Here is a 27,033-nt window from a genome sequence, read left to right on the forward strand (position 1 = left end):
TCAAAATGTCAGAAGGAGAGTGATGAAACATGTCTTTAATGGCCACAGTGAGAGTCACCTCATTGGTGGATACAATGTGTAGAGCTGAAGATGATTTGAGAGGTAAGGTGGAGTAAGGTTATGTAAGGCTTTGTAAGTGAGGAGGAGAATTTTGAAATCGATGCAGAAATTGATGGGAAGCCAGTGGAGCTGTTGTAGAGATGGGTTGGTCTAGGAAGAAGCCTGGATTATCATATGAGCAGCAGAGTTCTGGATCAGCTGGAGTTTATGGGGGAGCTTGTGTGGTAAATCAGATAAGAGAGAATAGTAGTAGTCAATGCAGCAGATGACGAGCATGTGAACAAGAATGGCGGTAGTGTGTCAGGTGAGAGATGGACAGGCAAGCAATACTACAAAGATGAAAGTAGCAAGATTGAGTTATGCTATTAATGTGGGCATCAAATGATATAGTGCTGTCAAACATGACCCCATGATTCCTAATCTGATGGGAGGAAGAAAATGAGGGTCCCCCAATTGATAGAAGGAAGAGCAGAATCCCAGCTGCTTCACACTCGATTGCAAACTGCCCCAGTGCGAGCTGGAGGTCACTGTTTGATGACACAAATAGGACTACACCATCCACAAAAGAACCCGGTTCTCACTCTGATAATACAGCGATTGGTTGGCCCATAGCGACAGGCCATCCACCCCATATTCACGGAGGACCTCCAACAGGATACTTTGAAGGAAAAGGTCGTAAGCCTTTTCCAATCCAGAAATTAAGGAGATCTGTGGAATTGAGGAGATCCTTGAAGTATTCCTTCCACTGTCCAACTATATCCTCAGTGGAGGAAGCAATCCTTTCGTTCACTGTTGTAAACTCCAACATGCAGGCAGAGTCGGGGAGCTATAAGTAACCCCTCGCCTGCCCTCCACCTCTCATCTGGAACAACTCCAGAAAAGAGAAGTCCTTGAACCAGAAGACTGGCTCCTGAGCCCAAGCTGTGCGTAGAGGTAAGCCATTCTGTATCTAGCTGGTAGTTCTCAACCTCACACACAAGCTCATGCCCCTTACTCACTATTGAGGTGACATTCTATGTCCCCACAGCTAGCTTCAATAACCGGGGACTGAACACCAAGGCTCCTACCTTTATCTGCTGTCCGGGCCACACCTGCACCAGACCCTTTTGACTCCTGGGTGGTGGGCCCAGTGGCGGACAAAATTATGTTCCTGTCACCTGGCACTCACTGGCGGGCCCCTTACCCAGGTCCTGGAGCCAAGCCTGGAGCAGGGGCAGGATACACTTGTGCTTGCCTTTTTTCTTCATAGAGGTCTTTGTGAACTGCACTTTGTCTGGCCCTTCCCCTATGAACAATTTACCTTGGGCAACCCTACCTGGGCAAACTGGCTGAGTAGACTAGCTGTTACTGAGTAATTGTAATAGAGTTGCAACAGGCATAGCACACAATAAATTAAATTCTCATAAAACGTCTAGCTTTTATGCCTGAGCTGGATAAAGCTCTTTTTATGACAGTTTATTATCTGTTTTCTCTTAAATACATGACAGAAAATGATAACATAAAGGGTAATTTTTTTTTCAAGTGTTGATGCTTGTCCTGCAATTCTGGAGTGGACCATAACTACTTCCAAAACCACAAATTTACTCAAAAATGTTGCTCAAGTAAATTTAATCAGAAACTGTAATACCTTCCTCTAAATAGTACAGGTATTCATTATAACTACCTGCTAAGTACAGTGAGGTGAAATCTGTGAACTCTCTCCAAACTTTTCATCAGTATGCTTTAATCCTAGCTCAATGCTAACATTTCCTCTTTTATTTATTATTTATTTATTACACATATACATGTTTATTATACATTTTGTTTTCAATGCAAAACTTTATTTTCATCACCAGCATCTAAAGTCACAGTTTCCTTGGGTTACTCAACTAATATAGCACGCACTGAGGAATTCATAAGCTTCAACTGATTACATTTACCATCAATAATAATGGGGCGACCACTTAAAATGTGGCAAATTTTTTAACAATAGTTTTCTGAAGTATTCACAAGCCCTTGTAATGATACCCTTCATATCGTATTGTCATATTGTTGGTTTTCAGCATTGCCCCTTATGTGCAGAGATTGCTCCACATTCTGTCAGTCTTTTAATGATAATATATATTTTAGATGGTGAAATTACTATATTTCTTGCAAATTTCTTGAATATGGGTTGGAAAGCAATTACAAATCATTACGCTCTGTTGAAACTTATAGTTTACACCGTCCAAACTTTTTTGGAATCGGGGAGTAATTAACCATGTGATGCAAATTTGTGCCAAGCAGCAGAGGATTTGGATGTTATTCTTTCATCTCTTTCTATGTATCTCAGACTATCTATAATATCTATAATCAGCTTTCCATATCTATTCTTACTTCCCACCTCTCTATGTATCTCAGACTATCTATAATATCAATTATCAGCTTTCCATATCTATTCCTTTGAAATAGCTCACTCTTTCTATTGTCCAAAGCCAAAAGAGTGATTTCAAGCACTCTCTTTCAAGCATCAAATTTTTAGTTGCAATTTGGCTAAGATGTTAGAAAGAGGTTGAAGCCTCAGTGATGGATTCAGCATACGTACCAGGAGACAGACACCCACTCTTTTCACAGCATTCAGTCCATCAAATCTCTAATCTTACGAATATAACATTTTTATCAACACAGTAGAATGCTAACACTACAGAGTCTCTCAATTCTGTTGGTGCTTTGGTCTGGTTCTCTGTCCATTACTAGAACACACTTTGCAGTGTAGATAGAGTCATATTGGTTTCATAGTGGTTTCTATCTCCTACAGTCTGCAATGATTTTGATTTTATTAGGTGACATTGCATTATGCCATAAATGTCTACTGGGTGTTTATATATTTGTTTTGTGTCAAATGTCATCCTTTGTGTCTGTATCTTTGTGTCTAATAGACTAGTGCAGTTTTGATAATCTGTTGGTCTGCATTGAAGGTGAACATAGTAGGTTGCACATCAGCACTTTTAAGAAACAGACAGAAGGCCTGCCGGATCTCTGACTTGGACATATTTTCATCTTGTCATTTTTAACCATAAACAGTATGTGCCTTTGAAAGGTAAATGCCAAAGAAATAGACGTGAATCTAAACAGTAATAGCAAAAGCTGTTTTTTTTTAATTTCTTTGAACATTTGTAGAAAATGGCTTCCTCAAATCTAATAACTTTCCATTATATTGTCCTGGGTTACTTGGGTTACAAAATGCTCAATATTAAAATGTTTCCATCACTTTTGGGGACATTACATAAACTTACATTAATTTCCTGGAGGCTTAGCCACCACCTAACCACAACAATAAACATTACCTAATCCTAACCCTTACCTTAACCTAACCCAAACTTCAACCTAACCTTAATAAAAACCTATATCCCCTCTACCTAACCTTAAAGCACGCCCTCACCTGAATATTTAATGATTTCCAGAGTGGGAACTTGCATTTTATCCCCATAAGTAAGGCAGGTCCTCACAAAAGACACAGGCACACACACACACACACACACACAGTTACATCTCTACTAACACCAGTGCACACCTGGTGGGTATCCTCCGGTTTATGATTAGGTTAAAATATGTGTAGTCAATGTCATAGTTTCACTTGGAACTAAGTATTGTGTGTGTGTGTGTGCGTGTGTGTGAATCAGTGCTTTATTGTCATTGTACGTTAGTGTAACAAAATGTAAAAAATTTCCATTCACACAGCCACCAATATCCACAATCATACAGCAATCATAGGAGATGGTAGTCCTCACGAATTTACAGGTGGAAACCTGCTCCACCTCAACTCCGCTGATGAAAAGCTGGGTAGAGTCAGTCCTGTTTGTCCTGAAATCCAGCACTGTTTCTTTATATTTCTTGGTGTTAATTGACAGGTTGTTATCTATGCACCACTTGGACAGTGCCCTCATCTCATCCCTGTATGCAGACTCATCACCTCCAGTAATCAGGCCGACCACAGTGGTGTCATCAGCGAATTTAATAATAGTGTTGGAGGAGTAGATGGGAGTGCAGTCGTGGGTGTACATGATTCTGACCACAAACACATAATGCACTTTATTTTGACTCAGCTTTACCAAAGAGTTTACCAGTCAGGACTATTGAGCAAATCGCCCGGCCTCTAGACCTCCACAGTGCTATAAGGTACCCTGGTTCACTGGGTGGCATTTAGATTGTTGTCACATCATAAATTGGAGTTTGGTCTAGACCTGCTCTAATTGGAAAGTGTCATGAGATAACTTTTGTTGTGAATTGGCGCTATATAAATAAACTGAATTGAATTGCATTAAATTGTAAATCAGCTAAAGAGGCCAGAGTGTAATTTTTCTCCAACCTTTTAAATAATCGTTCAAACACCAGGATTTTATTTCAAGTCATTGATTCGGTACCCGCTACCCCTCCCTGTGTTTTTATTGTCCCATCTAATGAGCTGTGCAATAAATTTCAGTCCTACTGTAGCCAAAAAGTTACTAATATCAGAAATCCAATAAAACCACCTGACTGGATTTTACATACCCACAGGCATATACACTGCTTTTTTAGTAATTTTAAGAAAATCTCACTACCCTTGCTAGCAGATATTGTGGCACACTCAAAGCCAACCACATGCATTCTTGATGTTATTCCTGGCCCTTGATGTTATGTTATTGTTATTTTTTTGTGGGAGTTTTGGGGTCCCTAATATTATATCAATCATAAAATTTGACCCCCAACCCCAAAGAGATATAGGTTTGTTGCTTCAAGGCAACATTGTGCGACAAGGGTAGTCAAACACCAAGTTAGTCTATAATAAGTTTTATCAATACATCAAGCATGAACAAATGAACAAACCACAAACAAACAATGTAAACATTTCATCGAACAATAAAACACCAAAATACATCCAAAATTTCATCAGGGATCCGTCTTGTTCATTCAGTGTGGAACCTCAGGAAGCAGTTGAGGTCGGGGGTGAAGCAGAGGTGCACATTGCATTTGCGGCACATTGCTTTTGGTGTACCATTGCACCCTGGCACCCTGCATCAACAGAGTTGCTGGCAGGCCAAAGAGGGACATGTAGACCACAGTACCGAGGAACTGCTCTAACCCGTTGGTGGTAAGGTTTAGGGGCTTGTTGGGGTCACACTGAAATGCGTATAAATTGGATTCCTGTACTATAACTTCAAGAATGTCTTCAGAGAAGAACTTTCAGAAGTATTGGAAGGGGGACAGGATGTCATCAGCTTTTGTCAGCTGGCCATGCCAGTCTGGGTAGGCATCAATGGAGTACTTTTGTCTGTACTTTTCTCCATCTTGGGAGGTGACACACTTCACCCTCCTCTTCATCTGAATCCCCCTCTTCCTCAGAGTCACTATCTTTTGGCTGGTGTTCTTCTGAAAAGAAGAAAAAGGAAAAAAAATATTTGAAAGAAAAAATGCAACAGGAAGACTTGCATGCATGCATGCACACACACACACACACACAATAACTTTACCAACTGACCCCTGACCTCTCACTGACCCCTGAGCTCCTAAGTGTCCCTCAAACCTTCCACTCCTTCACTTCCTCATTGTTACTCCCTGATAGCTCACTGTCCTCACTTTCTGAGGGAATGTCCCTAACTGCACATTCCCTTGGTTTTCTTCCATAAAATGTTTTTACGTCCATGTCCTGTAATTATCAGTAGATTGTAAAGTAAAAAACATTGACTATGATCATATAAATGCATACTAACGCATCTTCACAGACACATATGTTAGTGCATTATATTGTGTGAAAAAAATTAGGCTAATTGCACGGTGTTGCCTTGAGGCAACGAATGAAAATTAGCAGTTTTATTGTATAAATAAATTTTAAAAAGTAGAACAAACGATCAAATATACTTCTTAACATATTCATGCACAAGTATTTTTTATATACAATTATTTCAATATAGACGTATATAATAGTGATCTTTATCTTACCTTCTAATGGAGATGTCTCTCATGTAGTGCCACTTGCAGAAAGGGGTCCCCACCCTTCACGACCTTCAACTCATCATTTTATTGGACAGAGATGTGTCTGGTAGCATTATTTGAAAGAAAAGGGCCAGTGTGAGGCATGAAAATGTGGTTTGTTGCCTCAGAGCAACACTATGCAGTAGAGGGTTAAAGAAATCTAACCTTGATTCACCTGTTTTTAGTAATTTTAGACCAAGAGATGTGTCATAATGACCTCTTTGATAAAATTCCAGTCTGGTTTTAGATCACTGCATAGTACAGAAACTGCCCTTCTAGGTGACCAGTGACCTCTTTTTATTGGCAGACAGTGGAGAAAGCCCTATTTTAACTTAGTGCAGCATTTGACACTGTAGACCATAACATTTTAATAAACCGTCTGCAGTCTTCCACGGACACTGCACTCCATTGGCTGTGCTCTTATCTTCTGGACAGAACATTTGCAATCACCATAGATGAATACACATCCCCATCCCACGTCACCTGTGGTGTGCTACAGGGCTCAATTTTAGGTTCGATTTTAATCTCTATTTATATGCTCCCACTTGGCGAAATTATTCACAGACACAATGTCTCTTTTCACTGCTATGTGGATGACACACAGGTATACCTTCCCTTGAGACCCAGTGACCCAAGAAGTCGAGCTGCTGCCATCGACTGTCGTAGTGTCGAAAAGGTGATCCATATCTTCATTTTCTCCAGGTTATACTACTACAAGTCTCATCAGTCCAGCATCTCCCGCAAGTCCCTCTCACGCCTCAAAATAGTTCAGAATGCAGCAGCTATGCTGCTCACTGGTTTTAACAGACAACACCACATCACCCCAATCCTAGCCTCCCTTCACTGGCTGCCAGTATGTTTTAGAATTGATTTTAAGATTTTACTGATCACTGTTAAAGCATGTCTGGTTCTGAAGCCAAGTTATATAAAAGTGTTGTTGACCCCTATCAGCTATTCCAAAGCCTGAGACCCTTGGGTGGGGACCTTCTGGGCATTCCAAAGTCAAGATTAAAAACTAAAGGTGACTGGGCTTTTGTTGTCATGGCTCCTCGACTTTGGAACAACCTTCCCAAGGGGATAAGGCTTGCAAGGTCAGCGACTTCTTTTAAATCCCTTTCTTAAAACCCACTTTAATAGACGGTCTTTTATGTGACCTTGTCTTTTTGTCTTTTTGCTGCCCCCTTTAACTTGGTTGGTTTTAAATAGTATATTTTCTTCTTTTTTTTTTTTTTACTTACCATTTGTCAATTTACATTTTGTTTATTGCCTTCTATTCATATACAATTATGTAAAGCACTTTAGAAACCTTCTTTTTGAAAGGTGCTATATAAATAAAGTTATTATTATTGTTAATGTTATATAAAAAACAAAATCTCTACATATGAATAAATAATTATATTGCAAAAGCAAACTTTTCAAACCTGTAGTGTGGAGGCCAAGGTGTGCTCTGTGGTATGGTGGTACTGCAATGGATACTTAGGTGTCTTTTGGTAGATGGCAGCAGGATGAACAGGCTGTGGCTGAGTGAGTGCTGTCTCGTATCCTTTAGGCTCCGCCCAAGTACCTCATCTCGCTAATATCACTTATACTCTGTAGATGAGTACCAATGATTTTCTGATCAGTTTTAATAATTCATTGCAGAGCCTTCCTGTCCTGAGCACAAATCATGTCAGATTTTAATGTTTCTAATCAGAATACTTTCTATTGCTCATATGTAAAAGATCACAAGAACTTGGCATGCTGTAGATGCTGCAAGCAGAAATTGTCTCCATACACCCTCTTCTTCTCAAAAAGTATTAAATTATAGACTTACACTTTGTTTATTTTTTTCTCATGAGATTTACAATATTTTGAAACTTCTAGAGTAACATCTAAATTAGTCACCCTCTGAAGTAAACTGAAACTAAGAGTTACACTGACACAAAATGTACAAAAAGTACAGTGGAAACAGACTAGTTGGTAAGATTAAACCACCACAAATCAGAGCCAGTTTACCCAGTGTTTCCCTTTAAACCAAACCTCGTGTTCATTTGCTCCTTGGGGCGGCAGCTAATGTAATTTTATCTCCACATATACTGTGGTGCAGATGGCTACTCTGATAGCCTATCCAAGTCAGCAGGCCTGCTGCTGCTCAACTAAACCAATCCAAAGCACTGGACGTGCAGGCTGTTAATCACACCTGCATCTGTGTCATTGCAGAGATAGTGTGGTCTCAGTCAGGCATAAGAGCAGGACCACAGTGTATCCACCAAATGTTGTTCATTACAAGTAAACGAAGTAATGCTTGATCACCATACATTTAGCCCTACCTTTCATAATATTTGAAGATTGCACAACTAATGGCTCCATGTAGAGGCAAAACTACTTTCCCTTCTTTCACTGACGTCCACTTTAGAGACTTCACACACACAGGGATGTGCAGCCATTGTGCATTTTAATGTAAGACAATCAAAGTCTTCCCTTAAGCATACATAGTTGTAATTGAGAAGGTTTTTAGGAGTTCATGAGCCAAGAGAGAGAAGCTGTGACTCAACAGCAAGACATTTGAGATGGTGCTAAATTGAGCACTTGTGTAGGTGTAGAACTAGACTAGTCAGCCAATTTTTCAGTGAAGATGGTATGTGTTGTGCTAAAGCTATTCTTCAAAATTTAATTGAAGAGTTTGGTCTAGACCTGCTCTAATTGGAAAGTGTCATGAGAAAGCTTTTGATGTGAATTGGTGCTATATAAATAAACTGAACTGAACTGAATTCTTTGTAGCTTTGACTTTAAGTGTAATTGTGGTTATATGTTGTGCAATAATGGTGAAATAAAGCATTTTCTATTTTGTACTGAAAGGTGGCGATTGAACCCTTTTACCTTAATTATGTTAGGTGAAAGTTTTGTAAAGTTTCTATGTTGAAAGAGTCTTAAATGATGAAACAATGACTGAAAACAGTGAAATAATTATGTTCTAAGTAGCAGTAAACAGTGACATATTATATAAACTCTAAAGGACTAGAAACTATTTTAAGGCATCTGTTCTTATTTGTTGTTCTATAAATGTGCTGTCACCATGCCAGAAATACTTCCTCTGATGGTTACTTGAAGTCTTGCAATCATTGCAGAATTCATTTAAAGGTTAAGCCTGGGTTCATGAAAATGTGTTACAGATGAATCAGCATGATGTTCCTGCTTCTCTATCCACACACAATAATAAAGATAGCAGGTGACTTATATAGACATTTGACATTATACAAAACTATTCCATTGAGCGACATTTTAAAGTGGTTTAGTCAGTTTCAACAGCAATGATAGTGGCTAATTAGCAAACTATATAAAGTCAAATGGTAAAGATTAGCTGTATGATTTGATCAGACAAAATGTGCGTCCACAGTATACAAGGCATACATCCCGGGTACCATTGTTTAGCTTAAATTTATAAAATGTCTGTTAGTTTGTAAAATGTTTAGTGCCCCAGTTAACTGCCCCAGCAGTTTCTTATGTATCCAACCTATCAATTCGAGTGTAATATGATGTTAAAAAGTGAGCACTACAGGACTTCTTCAAATGCCACTTCTTCATTTTATCTTGTTTCTGAGTGATGTAAAACGTTACAGCTGCAAAACCAACGTGACAGTTGTGGATGTTCTCTCAATTAAATGGGATACAGAAATGAAAAGTACAAAGTCAGGTGGCAAGTGCTGAGATACAAAATTCAAAATCGTATCTGTCTTTATGTTCGATTTAAGTCAAAGCTACTGTGGATAACAGCCCATCATACTGAAATAAAAGCTACCTAAGCAACGCTCTTGTTCATACATTATGTGTTCAAAATTTGACAGTTTTCTTTCATTTCCATGTTGTACCCTGTGTTGATGTTGTTGTCAGTTCTCCTATCAGGTAAGCTAATAACTTTCATCGTCATGTTTGAGTGCTGATAGAAACAGAAGCAGCAATTATGTTTTCAGTAAACATTCATTAAATGACCTTACATCAGATCTGATGCTGCCATATTAAATCAGACTAGACTTAAACTCTCAAGGAAATTCTTTCATTACAAAACATTATATAACAATACATTAAAAAATATAATAAGAAAGGAGTAAATAGGTCTCTATGTACACAAACTTACAGCATTCAGAGATCTATTTTTGTAAATTATTTATGTCTGCTGCCGTCAGTGGTAAGATTTTAAACAGGTGGAATGTGTTCAAGGGTATATTTGATGCCAGAAGTGTGCAATGCCAGTGACAGCAGGAATGATAAGGGAAAAAGCTATATCAGTAGCCATAGAACAGACATGTCAGTGACAGCCAATAAAATTAGCTCCTGTTATTGCTTTAAAAACTGCTCAGTTTTCATGGAATAGACTGTTACTTAATGATGAGTCTAACCCTGAGGTTTTGACTAATACCTGGAACTCTCATTATATACCATACAGTAAACAGGATGAAACTTAGATATGCCATGAGATATTTCCAGTCTTCTCTGATCTGACTCAGTTATGAGCCGGGAAGCTGATGTTATGGTATTCAAAGTTAAAAACATTGTGTACAGTTGACAAACAGTAAATAATATTTGACAGTATGTTAACAAGACTATCTAGGTATCTAGCCATGTCATTATCCCAAAGCAATGTCAAGATTTTCATAAATTATGGTTCATGTTTACTGTCGGCCACAGCCTGAAGTCGTCAGTTGAATAGTGAATGGGGTATGGGATGATATCTTATGTGATGAGTCTACAAAGTTCAGAGAAGCAATGTAGTGAATGAGTTTTTATTTCTAATTCTAGTTTCTTTAGCCAACACATTCATTTAGAACAGGGAACAGACCCTTTCACTGGATCTACTTTGTAGGTGTTCATTATCAGGAATTAATAATAAAAATAAATAAATAAGTAATAATGGACATCCCGCAGCCACACGCTATACCAGTATTCATCCAACATAAGTAGGGTTAAAGAAGATACTGTCCTATCATTCAGAATGTAGTTCAGAACTACATAGAGGTTATATACAGTAGTTACTTTACAACGGCCTAATGAAAAATACTTCAACATTTTTGAAAAGACTGAGAATATGAAAAGGTACATAGCATGATGGAGTATCACATTCAAATGCAGATAACAAAGCAAACATGAGTTATCTGACCAGTCGCCAGTCAATTACATGCTGAGGACAAAGAATTAGAATTTCAAGCTAATCAAGGAATAATTAGCTGTGCAACAGTTTTAAAAAAAGTCATTTTCAAGATTAGTGTCAGATCTTTAGCACTTCACTGGTCACCTATATATGACTTAAATGAAAAACGAATTTTAGTTGTGTTGGTTTATTTGGCTTATAAAAATGCTTTAACTGATAGTTTTAACAATGAAAATATCTCTTTTGTTTTATCTGAGATATTCTAGAAGCAGTCAATCATCAGCTGGACTCTGTCCGATTCTTCTCTTAACTTACTAACAAGTTATAATTGATATCAGCTAAGGTTTGAATGATCTACAGTATCACATGCTTCTTGTTTAGCTTTAACTTTTGTGAGAGCCCTAACTTCTGGTCAGCAATGACTCAGTCAAGCCTGAAAAACGAAAAACAGGTCTATAAAGAGGACATTAAGCAGCCACCTGACATGGCATGAAGCAGCATTTTAATATCAGATGTCCAACGGCTGCTTGTCTGACACTGATTAACACTTCTGCTCAGGGTAGCATACCAGGTCGATTCTGGAGTTTTGGGAAGAGATTGGCCCTGTTGTAACTCTGTTCCAGAAAACAGGCCAACAGTAACATGACATAGGTCACAGAAGTCAGCGCTAGTAAGCATTGATGAGTGAATGATTTGTGCTAGTAGATACTGCAGCCTCTGGAATGTCATGTCATACAAACTGTGGGGCATTTCGGTTTAGTTTAAGAGCAGCATGACGTTTTGGAAAATTTGCCCAAAAGCCCAAGATTTAGCATTGTTAAGCATCCATGCATGTAAGTTATTGGAATCATTTTATGGAAGGTAGCAGGAGGTTTTGGGATTGTTACTAAAAAGTTGAATGAATGCGAGTGATTGCAGAGACACAGAATATCTTTATTACATCACAAAAAATATATTTTTAATGTGGATGAGCCACATCTGGTTATTAACCAGTAACCCAAACTTTCACTGTGAGCATGTTAGCATGCTGATGGTATCAACTTTCCAAGTCATAGTTGCCTCTGCCACAACTGTTTTGAAAAAATGTTGCTGGTATCAAATTCAGTTTGCAGCATGGTAAAGCTGAGATCTTGGTGGCACAGTGTCCGAGAGGGAGCTCATCCCGGATTAGAGGTTGGAGATCCAATGAATTGAGTGCTACTGTTGAGTGTTCAGCATCAGCAGAATGTGTAACACAGAGCAGCTTCCAGACGGCCTGTGTTGTATTGTGTTGAACAAACTCAAACAAACTGCCAACTCATTTACTGTTCATGCTGAGCCTGCAGTTATTTTCTGAGCTTTGTCTCTCACCACTACTGTTTGTGGAGAGAGGGGACATATTTCTTTTTGATGTTTTCCCTAGTTTAGTTTAAAGACATATTCAGGTGTTTTTGGAAGTTCTGGCATTCCCAGAATGTTATACACAAATTCACAGGCTGAGGTATTAAGATGGAAATATTACAGTTAGCATTTTATTGATGAGGACTGTATTCTGCTTGAGGTGGATTTTAGTGTAGGCAATAGTTTGGAATATTTTGGAGTATATTGGAATGTTTGTTAATTCCTGGATGTAATCGTGGTGATCATCAGCTAAGTGTCAGTGTGCAGAGGTCAGTGTTCCTGCTGAGCTGTTTTTCTCATGTGATAATCTCATGAGTCTCAGTCTCAGTTGACTTTAATTTACTGTGGTTACTTGACTACCTGGGAATGGTGTGTGTAAGGACACTCACACTTAACGCTGGACACATAGCATTGCTGATCCTAGACCAGACCAACTGAAGCAACCCTATATCATAACACTGTTGCTATTTTATGTTTATGTTTATTTTTATATTTCTTATATTTTCTATTCCGTAACTTTTATTCCATTGCTGTTCTTGCTGTTCATCCCTGCTGTTGTAACTTGCATTTTCAGATGTCCAACAGCTGCTTATTAACACTGCCCCCACATGCTTGTACGATAGGCACTGGGCATGATAGGTGCATCACTTCATCCACTCATCAGACCACATGACCTTTTTCTATTGCTCCAGAGTCCAAACTTTATGCTATGTTTAGTCCTAATCCCTTGAGTTCCTTTTGCATTGTGTCTGTGGAAATGCTCTTATTTTCACTATTAAAGATAGCTCTAAGGTCTACACTTCATTTTTTTACAATATGATTTCACCAAATGTTTGAGTGACATCCAGTCTTGATCATTTAATGGTTCACCCCTACCTTTCCAGGTTTTAATAATGCATTGGACAGTTCTTTTTTTCAGTTGTAGTCGTTTCAGCAATCTCCTTAGCTGTTCTCTTAGCTATAATTTGACCCTTCTGAAACAGCCTTTCCACAGCCACAGGATATGTCCTTTGGGATAAATAACTTGTTGCCAACTGAAACATATTAATCACTCCATTTAATATCCAATGAAAGATTCTTACCTACTTGCCCAGTTAAGTCCAGGTGGTGATTTTTTTTTTTTTTTGGCCAGGCAATGTATAAATGCAGGCCATTCACAGTATGAAATATGATCCAACATTATTAGTACATTCTATTTGCACAGCACACTTGTTTTTTTAATGTTGTCAAAGACTAGGCTGTGGTCACTGCACAGAAGCAGTGGTGTTGACTATTGTCTTCCTTGGCCAACATAATGCCATGAACAAGTAGGTGTGTTTTAGAGGAGCTGTATTCAGACTCTGTAGCTGCATTACTTGCTTTGCCGTTAACAAATTATGATAAAGGGCATGGTTTCTGGGGCTATGCTTCGTTTATTATTATTGTTGTTGTTGTTGTCACTGTTAGATGATTGGATAAAATGTAAATTATTTGTTATATTGATTAACTAACAAATTATACAGATTAATTAAGTAGTCATTAGACTAATCAACTAATTCAAAAAACAATCACAGTGGTTTTCAAAGTAGGTCCCCTTGGAATCCTTCAGGGGCTTCCAGCAGTACCTCAGCAAAAAGAAGAATACTTTATTTTCACTGTAATTCCATCCATAAGTAACATAATGACAAAATGTGTGACTATTTGGGTCACGGAACACACTATAATAAAACATCTAAAAGCAAAGTCTTATCAGATGGGAGAGCTTGGAAGAACATTTTAACAAATGGGGGTCTGTGGTCCAGTTTGTTTTAGTTTAGAAGTCCTTCACGCCCTGATTAGTAATACGGTTACACGCATTTGCATGTGGAAACTGCCCAGTGCAGCCACAGTCCGCTGGCCACTGAGCAGCTTTTCTCAAACAGTTAAAACGGTTAAACCTTGTTCAAGAGCAGCTCAGTGGTGGTAATGTGGGAGGGGCAAGTGCTGCTGGGAATATTTCAAAGTGAAGCAAAATGATGACAAATAGATACACAGCAAGTTTGCAAGTCCCCAATTTCAATTAAAAAAATACATTTTTTTATCATAAAACTAAAATATTAAATGAAAAAAGAAGTTCATTTTAAGGGAACATTTTATTCTCAGGGTCTTTATTAAAAATGGGTCATTAAAAATTAGCAATAGTTTTCAATATTGACTGAAATGAAACCTTTTACTGTGATACATTTTTCAGTTAGATTGGCCAGCCCTAACTGTCATTGGATTTATCATACTCACTATCACAAGCGGTCACCCCTCCAAAGGCCCATTCTGACCCAAGATAAAGCCTGTGTGTGTGCATACCTTCTCAGCGGCCCATGGTAGAACAACCCTTAAAGTTTCCATTATGTATGCAGCCTTTTGTCACTTAGTCCTGTAGTGGCACAGAATGTCTCTTAATATTAACTTTAACATCAGCTGTTATTGCTGTGTGGATATGTGGTTGTGTGCATCTGTAGGATCAGCAGAGTGCTGTCATTGGAGGCAATTCGCAGGATGCAGCAGACCGGACCAGGCAGTAGTATCCTCTTAAATAAAAGTCTAGTCCTATTTGTTTGAGCACTGGAGTGCACTTGTGATGCATGCATGCACATACACATACAAGTTGTGACATGTTTCAAAGTTTATGTAAACACTAGTGATATGCTAATCACAGCTGCACATGAGCCAAGGGATAATTTGCAGATTGAGCTTTCTGATTTGTAGTGTATGTGAATGCATTTAAGATAATACATCTTTAATGTGAAAAATATTAATGACATTACCTGTAGCAAATATGCTGTATTTATGCATGAGGAACAGCAGCTTAATGTTGATTAATGTTCTGTGTTCTTCCACACAGTAAACTTGTTTGCCGTAAATCAGCCGCCTTTTTTATAAATTCTGTACTTCACTAGAGCCGTCTAAAATAATTGTTTAGTTTTGTGTCCTCTGAAGAGAGAGAGAGAGAGAGAGAGAGAGAGAGAGAGTGGTCAGATCAGACTGGGTGTACACTCTAAGAAACGAAACACTATATTTACTTAATCTAGTTATGTCAATCAGTGCCACAAGACTTGCTTAAACAGGAAAAGTAACGTAAAATTAGTTTTGACAATATGTCATAAGTGATAACAAACTGTTGATTAGGTGCTTTACCACAGAGTTATGTCAAACCAATTTAACATTGTCCTTGTTTGAATTTAAACAAGGACCTGCTTGGCCTGACTGGATGAGGGTTACTAATGGTGAGCACAATTCACTCACTACAAGAAAATGGCTTTCTCCACACAACTGCTACTGCTAATGCAACATCAGTGACTGTGCATATGTGACAACTTAGAACACAGCTTACTTAAGTCCACAAATCTAAATATACACTGTCCCAGAGCCCGCTGGGAAAACCCCACCTGCCTATCTACAACACATTACAATACTTAAAAATTAAATAAATGAAAAACCTCAGTAATCGAATAAAACTTATTATCGACAAGGATGAATCCCTTTTAAATGTTATAGTCCCATGTATGCCTCAAATATCTGTGAATGCTGCCTTCCCAAACAAATAAACAGACACAATTATTGTAATCTTACAACTAGGAAAAAAATGTAAATGTTAATATTAATATTGTTTCTGTCCCTCGTTTTTGGTCCACTAAATATACAGAAAACAAAAGTTGCTCAGTTTACAGTGAAACACGCACACAACTTGCTTGCACAACTTGAAAGCGTGTAGGTACATTAAAGTCCATGAGTATGTTTAAAGTGAACTGGTTACATTGATTTGAAGCTACAGTATTTTGCAGCCTTAACATCTCACATTATTATTTAAATACAATGAAACCTTATTTTGACTGTAAAAAAATAAATAGTAATTTCAACATAAAAACAACTGTGTTAAGTAAACAGCATCAGTGTTTCATTTCTCAGAGTGATCAGTGAGGCCTGAAGCGTGAAAATTTTGTGCATGTCACATGAGCTATGTTGATGTGGTTTAAAATGCTTTGTGTCAGCCCTACGCTTAAGAAAAGCGTGTTGGTGTTGTGAGATGAATTAGTAGCCGCATGTGTAGGTGCTGCACTGTACATACTAGGCTACTGGAACAGAGGTTGATCGATAGACAGATAGACAATTCAGTTTTTAAGCCTGCTTTCTTTTCAAACAAATTTTGGCATTAAGTACGGAGTAGTAATCCACAGACACAAGGGAAACAACAGAGAGAGAGCTCTGCAAGCACTGCTGTTTTAACTCACCTCCCCCAGCTGATTTTGAAAGATTATTGTCAGTGCTCTGATAAATAAATTAAAATGAAAAACTTTGTTTATGATAACACTTTAATTCAGTTTAGTTTGAAGTTTCGTGCTTAGTGTTGTCCAAAGCGCTCCAGGCACTGTGGATTTTGTTTCCCCTGACTTTTCCTCTCTTACTGACCAGCCAGCCAACACCCTCTGTGGGTTTCAGGACCTTTTGGTTTATCAATTGAGCACTGTCCACCCACATGATAAAGAAAGAATTTTTTAAATAAGTTACCTGGATAGCTTGTTCGCCTGTATTGGTGTAGTAGTTTTATATTGAAAATTACCATAATTTCCAAATCAATATAATGCAGGTGAAAAACAATACTAATTCAGCTGGGCTCGACCCCTTACTCCCAGTGAAGGGAAATTTTAATGTTTCAGCATACCAATACATTTTGGACAATGTTATGCTTGTGGCAGCAGTTTGAGGAAGACCCTTTCGTATTCCAGTATGACTGTACCCCAGTGTATAAAATAAGGTCTTGTGCAAAGCCTTCCCAGAAGAGTGGAAGCTGTTACAGTGGCAAAGCTGTCTTAACATTTACAATGCAAAGTCATTAAAGTCCCTGTTGGTGTAATGGTCGGGTGTCCCAATACCTTTGTCTATATTGTGTTTGTTGAAGCCCACAGCAGACATTTTTGAGGAATTAAATGTTTTATTTCTAAAACTAAATGTTTTATGGTGATTTTATTGAATGTACTCGATTGTGCTGGTTGGTGTGCATGCTAACATGTTGCTGCCTCTATAAGCACATGCTCATCATTGTCTCTGCATGTATGCCTTTGCTCTCCGTTTGTCTTGAAACTGATGTTGCAGCATTGTCATCTGCTGTGCATTTGTGCACTTAACATTTTTGCAATCACTTGCTGTTCCTTTACCTTTCAATATTTTTATCCCACGGACCGCTTGTAGTGCAACACTCACAGGGCACTCACAACCCATCCAACACACACAATACAAACACACACATACACACTGCCTCCTACCTCCGGAACCCTCCCGTAACACCTCCCATATCCCCGCCACCCCCGTGGTTTCCTCCTGAGTGCTGACCTGCTCTGCTTTAATATTGGTGACAGCTAATAGACTTCTAAATAATCAGTTATTATCTCAGGGGCCTAGTCCACAGGGCCCCACTGATTCCAAAGGTCATCCCTCAGTCTTCCAGTATTGATTAAGTGGGCCTGTTAACGTGGCTCAGAGCCTTACTGAAAGTAAACATTGCCACTAACATCATCAGCTGTATCTGGCTGGAGAGGTCCATTTAAAAATCTCTTTGGCTATGTCACTCCCTCAATGAATAAGGAAGGGTGAGACCCATAATGGGTATGCCAATAATGAAACAAGTACTACTATAATACACAGAGGGACTTGTATAAGACAGACACAAGGAGATGCAACCCTGACTCCTTGAATTTACCTTTTTATACAACTAATTTGCAACGGCAAATATGTTTACAAGGGAAATGTAATCACAGACTGGATTATGTTCGGAGACAACATTTATTTGACTGACTGAATCACTACATTTATGTGTTGCATGCTAGTCACAGGTAGTTGGGCATACAAAGCGTAGGACTTCAGTCTGTTACCTTTAGTCAACAAAAGCACTTTGGTTAAAGTTAGGGAAAAATGTGTTTTGGGCTACTTTAGCACAAGAAAAACACATTAATAAAACAAGAGTAACAAAAAAATCTTAAAAAATTAAGAATCAGTATCAGAAATCCAGTAGCCAAAATTCTTCATCCAGAGATAAGACATAGCATCGTTTAAATGACCAAGATCTAAAATGCAATGCTGAATTACAAAGCAGTCAGCTGGAAATGTTTTAATGCCCTGTTATGGTCATGACTGTGACTGTGCCACATTAGTCTTATGCACACTCTTTTAAATAAAGTGTTACAAATAAGCTTACAATGTGTGTTTTGTGTTATTGTAACTTTCTCTTTCCTTTCCTGTTTCCTTTACTCAAACAAGAAATATCATCACTACACCTAATCAACAATAAACAATCTTCTTTTCAGGCTAATCATAGTGGCCGCAGTATTCAATATCATTTGACTTATGCCTTATGACATGACTTATGTCAAGGTTACTCAGAGTGTGTCTTGAAGGAAACCATTATCTTTGACTGTGTTGGTCACAAACATTATTAACCTCACTGTTTAAGAGACTCAAAGCCCTCCTCATAATCAAACAGGTTCTTATTTTCTTTGGTGCATATGTCTAATAAGTTATTAAATGATTTCTTTTTTATTTTCAGTTGTATGAATTGGACGATGATGAAAAGCGCAAAGAGTTTCTTGATGACCTTTTCAGTTTCATGCAGAAACGGGGTAAGTAATCTCCACTGTAGTACAACAATATGCTTCTTGTACAGAGTCCTACCTTTTATTATTATTTTCCCAGTAAAATGTTCTCAGGTATATAAAATAATTTCATATATATATATATTCTATTAATTAAATTCTAAATGACAACCCTGATTCCAACAAAGTCGGGATGCTGTGCCTAAAAAAATAGATGTGATGACTTGCTAATCCCTTTTGACATGAACTCAATCGAATATTTGAAAGCCTATGGAGAACGTCATTCAATTAAATAAACATGAAAATGAAGTCAGAATTAATTAATTTCATTTTCAAAGACTTAACCTGCTCCAAAGTGGACAATATTCATATTAGAAAATCAAAACAGAGTCAAAATAAATACACCCATCACCTGCTACATTAAAACACTAAAAATTAAAATTTGTGGTCAGTAGCATCGTAATGTTGGCTCCTTTGGGTTCTGTGCATTGTGGGGTGGCACTGCTAGCTGCATTTTGAAGTAATCTGTCAGAGTGCTGGGTTTATATTTTTCTTTAGCATGAATATATTACTTTATTTCTGAAGGCTGTAGGAATAGCCCAAAAACTCTCTGGTCTCATCTGACCAGTCCTGTGTTGTGACAGCTGTAGGAAAGTACAAGTTGATGAAGTAATGATGCAGCTGGGTGGTCACTTGGGTTTAGAGACATATGGATTGTTGTTGAAGTGTTCAATTAGAGATTGATTTTGGACTTAGAGTTGGTGGACATTGTCAGTGCAAAGCAGATCAGCATTATCCTATCTCCACTGCTCACCTCTGACAACAGTGACCACAGTGGACTTCTCCAAATATCCCGATCAATTTTTCCTGAAAACATCACTGTCATTCTACACTGACAAAGAAATGTCAGCTAGGGTCTCTTGCTAACCAGAGATCCTAATGAAAAATGTCAAACATATTTCCTACTGCCTGGATCACTTCAGACATTTAATGCAAGAGGTTGGGGCTTTTGTCGCATCAGAAGGATGACATTATTTGTTGGTATTTTTAAAATTATGTACTGAAATGATCTGTATGTGACCTGTAGCCCAAAATGATGATGGTTAGATTAAGGAAACATTATCGTGATGTTCAAAATACACCAATATAGACTGCTGGTAGGGAACAAACCTATGTTCCATTGTAATGGGTCAACTGGGCTTGAATTTGTATTCCCTGCTGATTGATTCTTCTTAATTTTACTTATACCAGGATAAGCAAATTCGAGATAAAATAAAGGTAATAAACGTAAAAATTTTCTAGGTTTTGAGAGGTTGTGGAGGTGATGTGTCTGATAATGAAATGTGTATGTTCAGTGTCTCTTGCAGTGTGTTGTTCATGCAGCTACACTGAACAGTGCACAGTGACACAGAGAACAGTCTCATTTTTCACTTTTTTTTATTAACTAACTGTAAATGTAACCAGAATTAAATGTTTTGTTTATATTTGTAATAGATTTGTTTAGATAGATTTGCCGTAAGCTTTCTCACTCCCCTTAGCAACCAGGAAAGGGCTCTCTTGGTTCCTCAGTGGAGATCCATCCCTGATGAAATGAGCAGCTTTGAGGGCGGCACGGTGGTGCAGTGGTTAGCACTGTCGCCTCATAGCAAGAGGGTTCCAGGTTCGAATCCCGGTCTGGGCCCTTCTATGTGGAGTTTGCATGTTCTCCCTGTGCCTGCGTGGGTTTTCTCCGGGTTCTCCGGCTTCCTCCCACAATACCAAAAACATGCACATTAGGTTAATTGGCTACTCTATATTGCCCCTAGGTGTGAGTGTGAGAGTGTGTGGTTGTTTGTCTTTGTGTGTTGGCCCTGCGATTGACTGGCGACCAGTCCAGGGTGAACCCCGCCTCTCGCCCATAGTCAGCTGGGATAGGCTCCAGCCCCCCCGCGACCCTGACAGATAAGCGGTATAGAAAATGGATGGATGGATGGATAGATTTGCTTAAAGCAACATGCAAAACATGGAAGAAAAAAATGATCTTTTTCAAGATAATGGCAAGCCATATTTAACTTTCAGGACTCTCTTGTTTCCTTTAAGATGTATTTATGTGCTGACTTAATTTGTTATATTCTTTTTAAATTCATATTTTTTTATCGTAAAACCTTAACAGCTTGAATCAAGCATGTGGTCAAAGCCCCTTTGTGTCGGTTTTCAGTCTTGGAAGAAGAGGCACTTGAATCTTCATTAAGAGATCCCATCAAAAGTAGGGCAAACAATGGCTGTGGTGGCCTCCTTTGTGTGTTGATAAATACCCAGTGTAATTTACTGTTGCCCTGTGTCTATAGCTATTAAGTGATTATTTTCTCTTGGAACTACCATCAGCACTTTTGTCACTCACCTAAACACTTAAAAATACTATGTGGCAGAAGAAAAGTCTTCTTGAGAGCTACTTCGATCACTGTGACACTAAATATTCCTCTTTACTTTGCTGAGGCATCCTCCTTTCAAGATGGTGAGTAGGTTCTTCAACTGCAGAAGTTTTCATTTTTTGTCATAATTACAGCACTGAAGTAAATTATCTTGTGTACACATACATGAAGCTTCCACATTTGATACTGATATTTAATCTGTATTATTTATTTGTGGTGATGTTCTTGTCCAGCTGCTTGTGTTGAAGAGTTAGCCTGTTCTCACTTTGAATGCATCAAATACTGCAGCTTGGTCAGTGGGCCTATGAACCCTGATAATTTATTTCAGGGGCCGCCCATCCAGTGTAGTAGTATAAAAAGTGAGAAAAGTCTGTGTTAGAAGGTGGCCTGGAGGGTTGGATGGATCAAACGCTTTCCCATATGCTAGAAAACTAACATACTTATTTTAACCAATATCATCTTTTCCTCAACCATAGTAGGAATAGTAGTTTTTGTGCCAAAACCTAACCAGACCATGATCACTTATCACCGTCAAGAAAACTCATAAGTGAAATGTTCAACAAACTTCATTTTGAAAGTCTAACTATATTGCATATTTGTTATTGCTAACTTGACAAATGCAAAACTGATCCTAGAGGAGCATAAAGGTTTGAAGGTTAGGGGCACTGACCATTTGGGGTAGGAGTGAAGCTTAAGTTTCTGGGGGATGCAGACAGAACACATAGAGATCGGGAGGTCTGCCATCTCTGTGACAAAATTGTTGATATTGCATTCTAAATACATAAACAGCTTTGCAGTCATAATAGCTTCCACTCTTCTGGGAAGACATTCCACAAGATTTTGGAGAGCTTCTGTGGGTATTTTTTGCACATCCATGCAGTAGCACATTTGTGACGCCAGACAATGATGTTGGACAAAAGGGCCTGCCTCTTCCACATCAAATTTATGCTGGCATAGGAAAGGGCCTTCCCCAAACTGTTGCCACAAAGTTGAAAGCATAGCATTGTCCAAAATGTCTTGGTAGATTTCCTTTCACTGGAAGTAAGGAGCCTAATCCCCGAAAAACAGCGCCATCCCAATACTTTTGCCTGTGTCGGGTATCATAAGCAGAGCCCTGCACTGCACATTTCCCATCATTGCATGAGGTCATGGACAGTTTTCCACAGGACAATATTTGTACGCAAATGAGGAGGTATGCAACAGCCACCCCATCTCTTACTGTGGAGTTTAACAAATGCTTTTGGCATTTTTCAGCTATATATTCTCTGTTGACCCTGATGATGGTTGCTATTAACACTAAAAGGTCAAACCACAGTTATAATATATGCATTCAGACTTAATGACCCTTAATGAATGAACTTCTGAATAAGATTTATCTATAACTGTTGATGTTATGTACCTGTAGATGTGACAAAACTGCTTTTTGAATGATCCTGTGTGAAAGACCAGAGCAAATTTCTGTTTTGAACTTAAATGTTAACAGACATTTCATTATCAATAATAAGTCATGTTTAGTATAGTATTAATTAAGTACATTAAATTTTAATTATTCGTGCATTATTTTGCATTTTAAAATTTCACTAGCAGGGCAGCAGGGTGGTGCAGTGGTTAGCACTGTCGCCTCACAGCAAGAGGGTTCCAGGTTTGAATCCCGGTCTGGGCCCTTCTATGTGGAGTTTGCATGTTCTCCCTGTGCCTGCGTGGGTTTTCTCTTGATACTCCGGCTTCCTCCCACAATCCCGAAAACGTGCACATTAGGTTAATTGGCTATTCTGTATTGCCCCTAGGTGTGAATGTCTGTGTGAGTGGTTGTCTGTCTTTGCGTGTCAGCCCTGCGATTGACTGGCGACCAGTCCAGGGTGAACCCCGCCTCTCGCCCGTAGTCAGCTGGGATAGGCTCCAGCCCTTCCTGTCAACCTAATGGATATGCAGTATAGAAAATTGGGGGGCGGTATTCCTTTTTTATTGTGTACATTATTCTTGTATGAAAAGTGCTATACAAAGAAGTTTGATTGGCCCTTGGGTATTTTCACATTATCAGATCTGTCACTGAAAAAAAGCAACCCTGCATTAGGGGGTTGAACAAATATAGATAAATAGTTTTTTTTCCCTTTTGATGCTGCATTAATTGTTCATTTCATTGCTAAAGAGTAAAAAAGTAAAGTCAGTGAGTAGAATTTCTCAACCCCTTATCAGCTCAGAGGTGTAAAGTGAAGGCATCAGCAATGAAGCCAAGCATAAAGATGATTACTGCGCATTTGGAGCTCCTGATGATCCACATTGTTCTAATTACAGACTCCTCTTAGCAGTGAGGGATTCATTGAAGATGACTGTTGGACTGTGCAAAGTGGATTTCTTCCTCCTTGTCCACCATTGCTCATTGTCATAATGATACATGGCCTAAGGAGCTATTTTGTGCTGACAAAAGGCCTCCATCCTGAGTCTTTTATTCTTTATATCTCTTTCAGGGAATCAGAGAGACAAATACATCACCCTCAGTATTGATAGCACATAAATCTTGTTTTAAGAAGCTTGTCTCTCATCCGATTCTGTCAGACAAAGCCTGAGGCTTTTATTTATTACCTCTATTACCTGGTTGGCTGTTGTGTCTTCACCAAAATAATAGTTTTATGGATCAGCACATTTACACATTATAATAAACGATAATATAGATAAAACTGTAGAAGGAGTGGAAAGGCAGAGAATCTCTAGTGCTGGTTTTGTTTTGTATCAAAACTGTATTGTAGTCCTTAATCATGCTAGATTTTAACTGCAGTTTGTACATATTGTGTACAATATGTACAATATGTACAAACTGCAGTTAAAAATATATGTACACATATATTTTTTCATAATCACAGTTCATCCCTACAGTTTTGTGTAAGTTTGGCTCAATGTTAAGTTACCTTAAAACTATTTGGTATGATATATTATGTTAGTGTAGGTTAAGTTAAAGATACACTCAGTCATTGTGTTGCATCACCAAATTAATATCCTAGTATTTCAAGGATTTCTTTTTCTTATATGCACAATGCAAGATGCACAGTGAAATGTAAATGTAAATGGGCCAAGGAGGGCTATACTGCAGCCCTATAATTTGCTAAAATTATCTTAAAGCTAACAGCAGTTACCTTACTACCTCAAAGTAACTGACTGTGCTAATAAGTGGTCTAAGGATATTTGTAAACTAGAAGGGCGCTCAGAGAATTTATGCCAAGGCCAATAGTTCACTCTTTAATGATATGCAAATCTGCAACCACAATATATGTCTGTCAAAATATGGTTGTGAGTAGTTAAAGTGTCAACATAATCTTTCAATCATCACTTATGACCAACTAGATCTGGGTCCTGATATTTGCAGATTCTGCCCGAGCCTGTATTGCCTTCCACTATTGGAATATTTCCATTACAGAAATCTGTGATTGATTTTCTTATATTTTTTTCCATTGATAAAAGTATCAGTAAGGGAAAATTTCAGTACTAGTATAGAATCCTCCACACACCTTAGACGTCAAATATTAAATATATTATATTAGTCCGATCTGCCAGAAATGTTGTATCTAGGATCTGTGTAAGCTCATGACAAAAATGAAGTAAAAAATTGTGATAATCCAAAAAATTAAAATTTTACATTTTTTAAAGTTCTAAAGAAATAAATTTTTGTCAATGGTATGCAATACTGCAAAATTTGGTATAAAACCGATACTAAGTAAATGCAGGGCCAGTATTACTGCTGTCAATATCAATACTTTTTACTTACAAAAGCAGCTTATGTACTTCCATGTGTGTCATGATTTATGAGGAGAATGCTTCATAAATATGTTAAATCTGAATACATTTTCGTGACCACTAAATAACTTTGTTAATTTTCCACTGTTAATTAGTTAATCATGGTCATGTTGTCTATTATTGATCCAGTTATGATACTGGCACTTTAATAATATTGCTGACAGACATGCTCCTTATAAAAAAACATAGAATTAAAAATGGATACTTCTCGCAACTCCCCACTGTCATCCAGAACAGAGACAAAGCTAGATCCAATGGCTCCTCTGAAGACTGGCTAACATTCAAGCCACCACAATGATTAAGAATGCCAAAGCCTCTTGTTATCAGTCTACTCTCTCTGCATGTGACAGCACTTCTAAATTCTGGAACACAATAGCATCTCTTAAGAATTCATATCAGTTGCACCTCCCAATTCAAATCATACAACGATCTGGACGTACTACTTACAGTGGCTGAAGCTTTTAATTAACATTTCCACTCTACTTGGTCTTTTATTTGATATGGTGTCAGCATTCTCAGTAGTCAGTTATCCCATCTGTCCACCAGATGGAGTTCAGTGTCTTAGCCTCTACTATCCACACGTTTTCATTTCGCCTAGTAAATAGCACAGATGTACACAAAGGTCATTGTCGATGAAAATTATGCAAACACTATCTTTTTCACCTAAGCACCCTCTAGTCCAGTGCTTCTCAAATAGTGGGGCGCGCCCCCCTGGGGGGGCGCGGGGCGATGCCAGGGGGGGCGCGTGTGACCCTGGGGAACATGCTTTTTTTTGCCGTACCAGAATAAAGTGTAATTGCACATCCACTACAGTAGTTGGCAGTGGCGCTCTCATTGTCAGAGTGTGCGCAGGGAGTATTAGCTCTATGGTGTAGCGGCTTTTTTGCACCGAGCAGGCGATATGAAGTGCAGTAAACCAACCCTTAAGAGACAACATGAAGAAATTTTTAACAGGGATGAAAAGAAAGGCGGAGAGAGACGAAGATAATGAGACAAAAGTAACTCGAGGAAATATGACGAAGCATATGTAGCGCTTGGCTTCACTGTGACTACAGTGGGAGACGAGGAAAGACCGGTGTGTTTACTGTCTAAAAATGCTGGCAGCGGACAGCATGAAGCCAAATAAATTAAAGCGCCACTTGAAGACATTGCTTCCCAATCATGCTGATAAGCCGCTGGAGTTTTTTCAGCCAAAACGTGCCGAATATTGCCAACAATCATCCCGCTTTGTGAATGCTACTTCAGTAAACCAGCGAGCACTGTTAGCATCCTATTATTACATATTATTAAATATTATTACATATTATTATTACTATTATTTATAGTCGCGGCGGAGAGTGGGGGGGGGGGGGGCGGGCGCGAATTGTTTTCTACTTGCTGGGGGGGGGGCGCAACAGAAAATAATTGAGAAGCACTGCTCTAGTCTGTCAAATGTTTTTTTACAGGCACTATTCCTGCTGCAACAGTAGTACTATTACACAAAAGCGGCAGTATCTCGATTCTTGACAACTGCCATCCCAGCAAATCAGCAGCTACACTCCTTATTGACTCACTAAACATATTACAGCAGTCTGGTTTTTGCCCTGGCTACAGCGCAATAACAGTTGCAGTTTCAGTCACTGATAACATTGTCTCCTATCTGGATAAAAAAAAAAACAAAAAAAACAAAACAGTTCTGGGCAATACTGTTTATTGACCT

The 27,033-nt window shown here is 38.5% G+C and overlaps 1 protein-coding gene across 2 annotated transcripts in view; it reads left to right on the forward strand.

Annotated features, from left to right (window-relative positions):
• arid3c (AT rich interactive domain 3C (BRIGHT-like)) overlaps positions 1-27,033 on the forward strand; it is an 83,094-nt gene that overhangs the window by 40,872 nt on the left and 15,189 nt on the right. For both annotated transcript variants that reach the window (XR_006843142.1, XM_046386072.1), the window contains exon 3: positions 19,089-19,161. Coding sequence is in view for 1 of the 2 variants with exons in the window: in XM_046386072.1 (XP_046242028.1) it covers positions 19,089-19,161 (73 nt within the window). In the remaining variant the exon portion in view is untranslated. The remainder of the gene's footprint in view (positions 1-19,088; positions 19,162-27,033) is intronic.

This window comes from Scatophagus argus, chromosome 4 (genome assembly GCF_020382885.2).
Source record: "Scatophagus argus isolate fScaArg1 chromosome 4, fScaArg1.pri, whole genome shotgun sequence".
NCBI lineage: Eukaryota > Metazoa > Chordata > Actinopteri > Scatophagidae > Scatophagus > Scatophagus argus.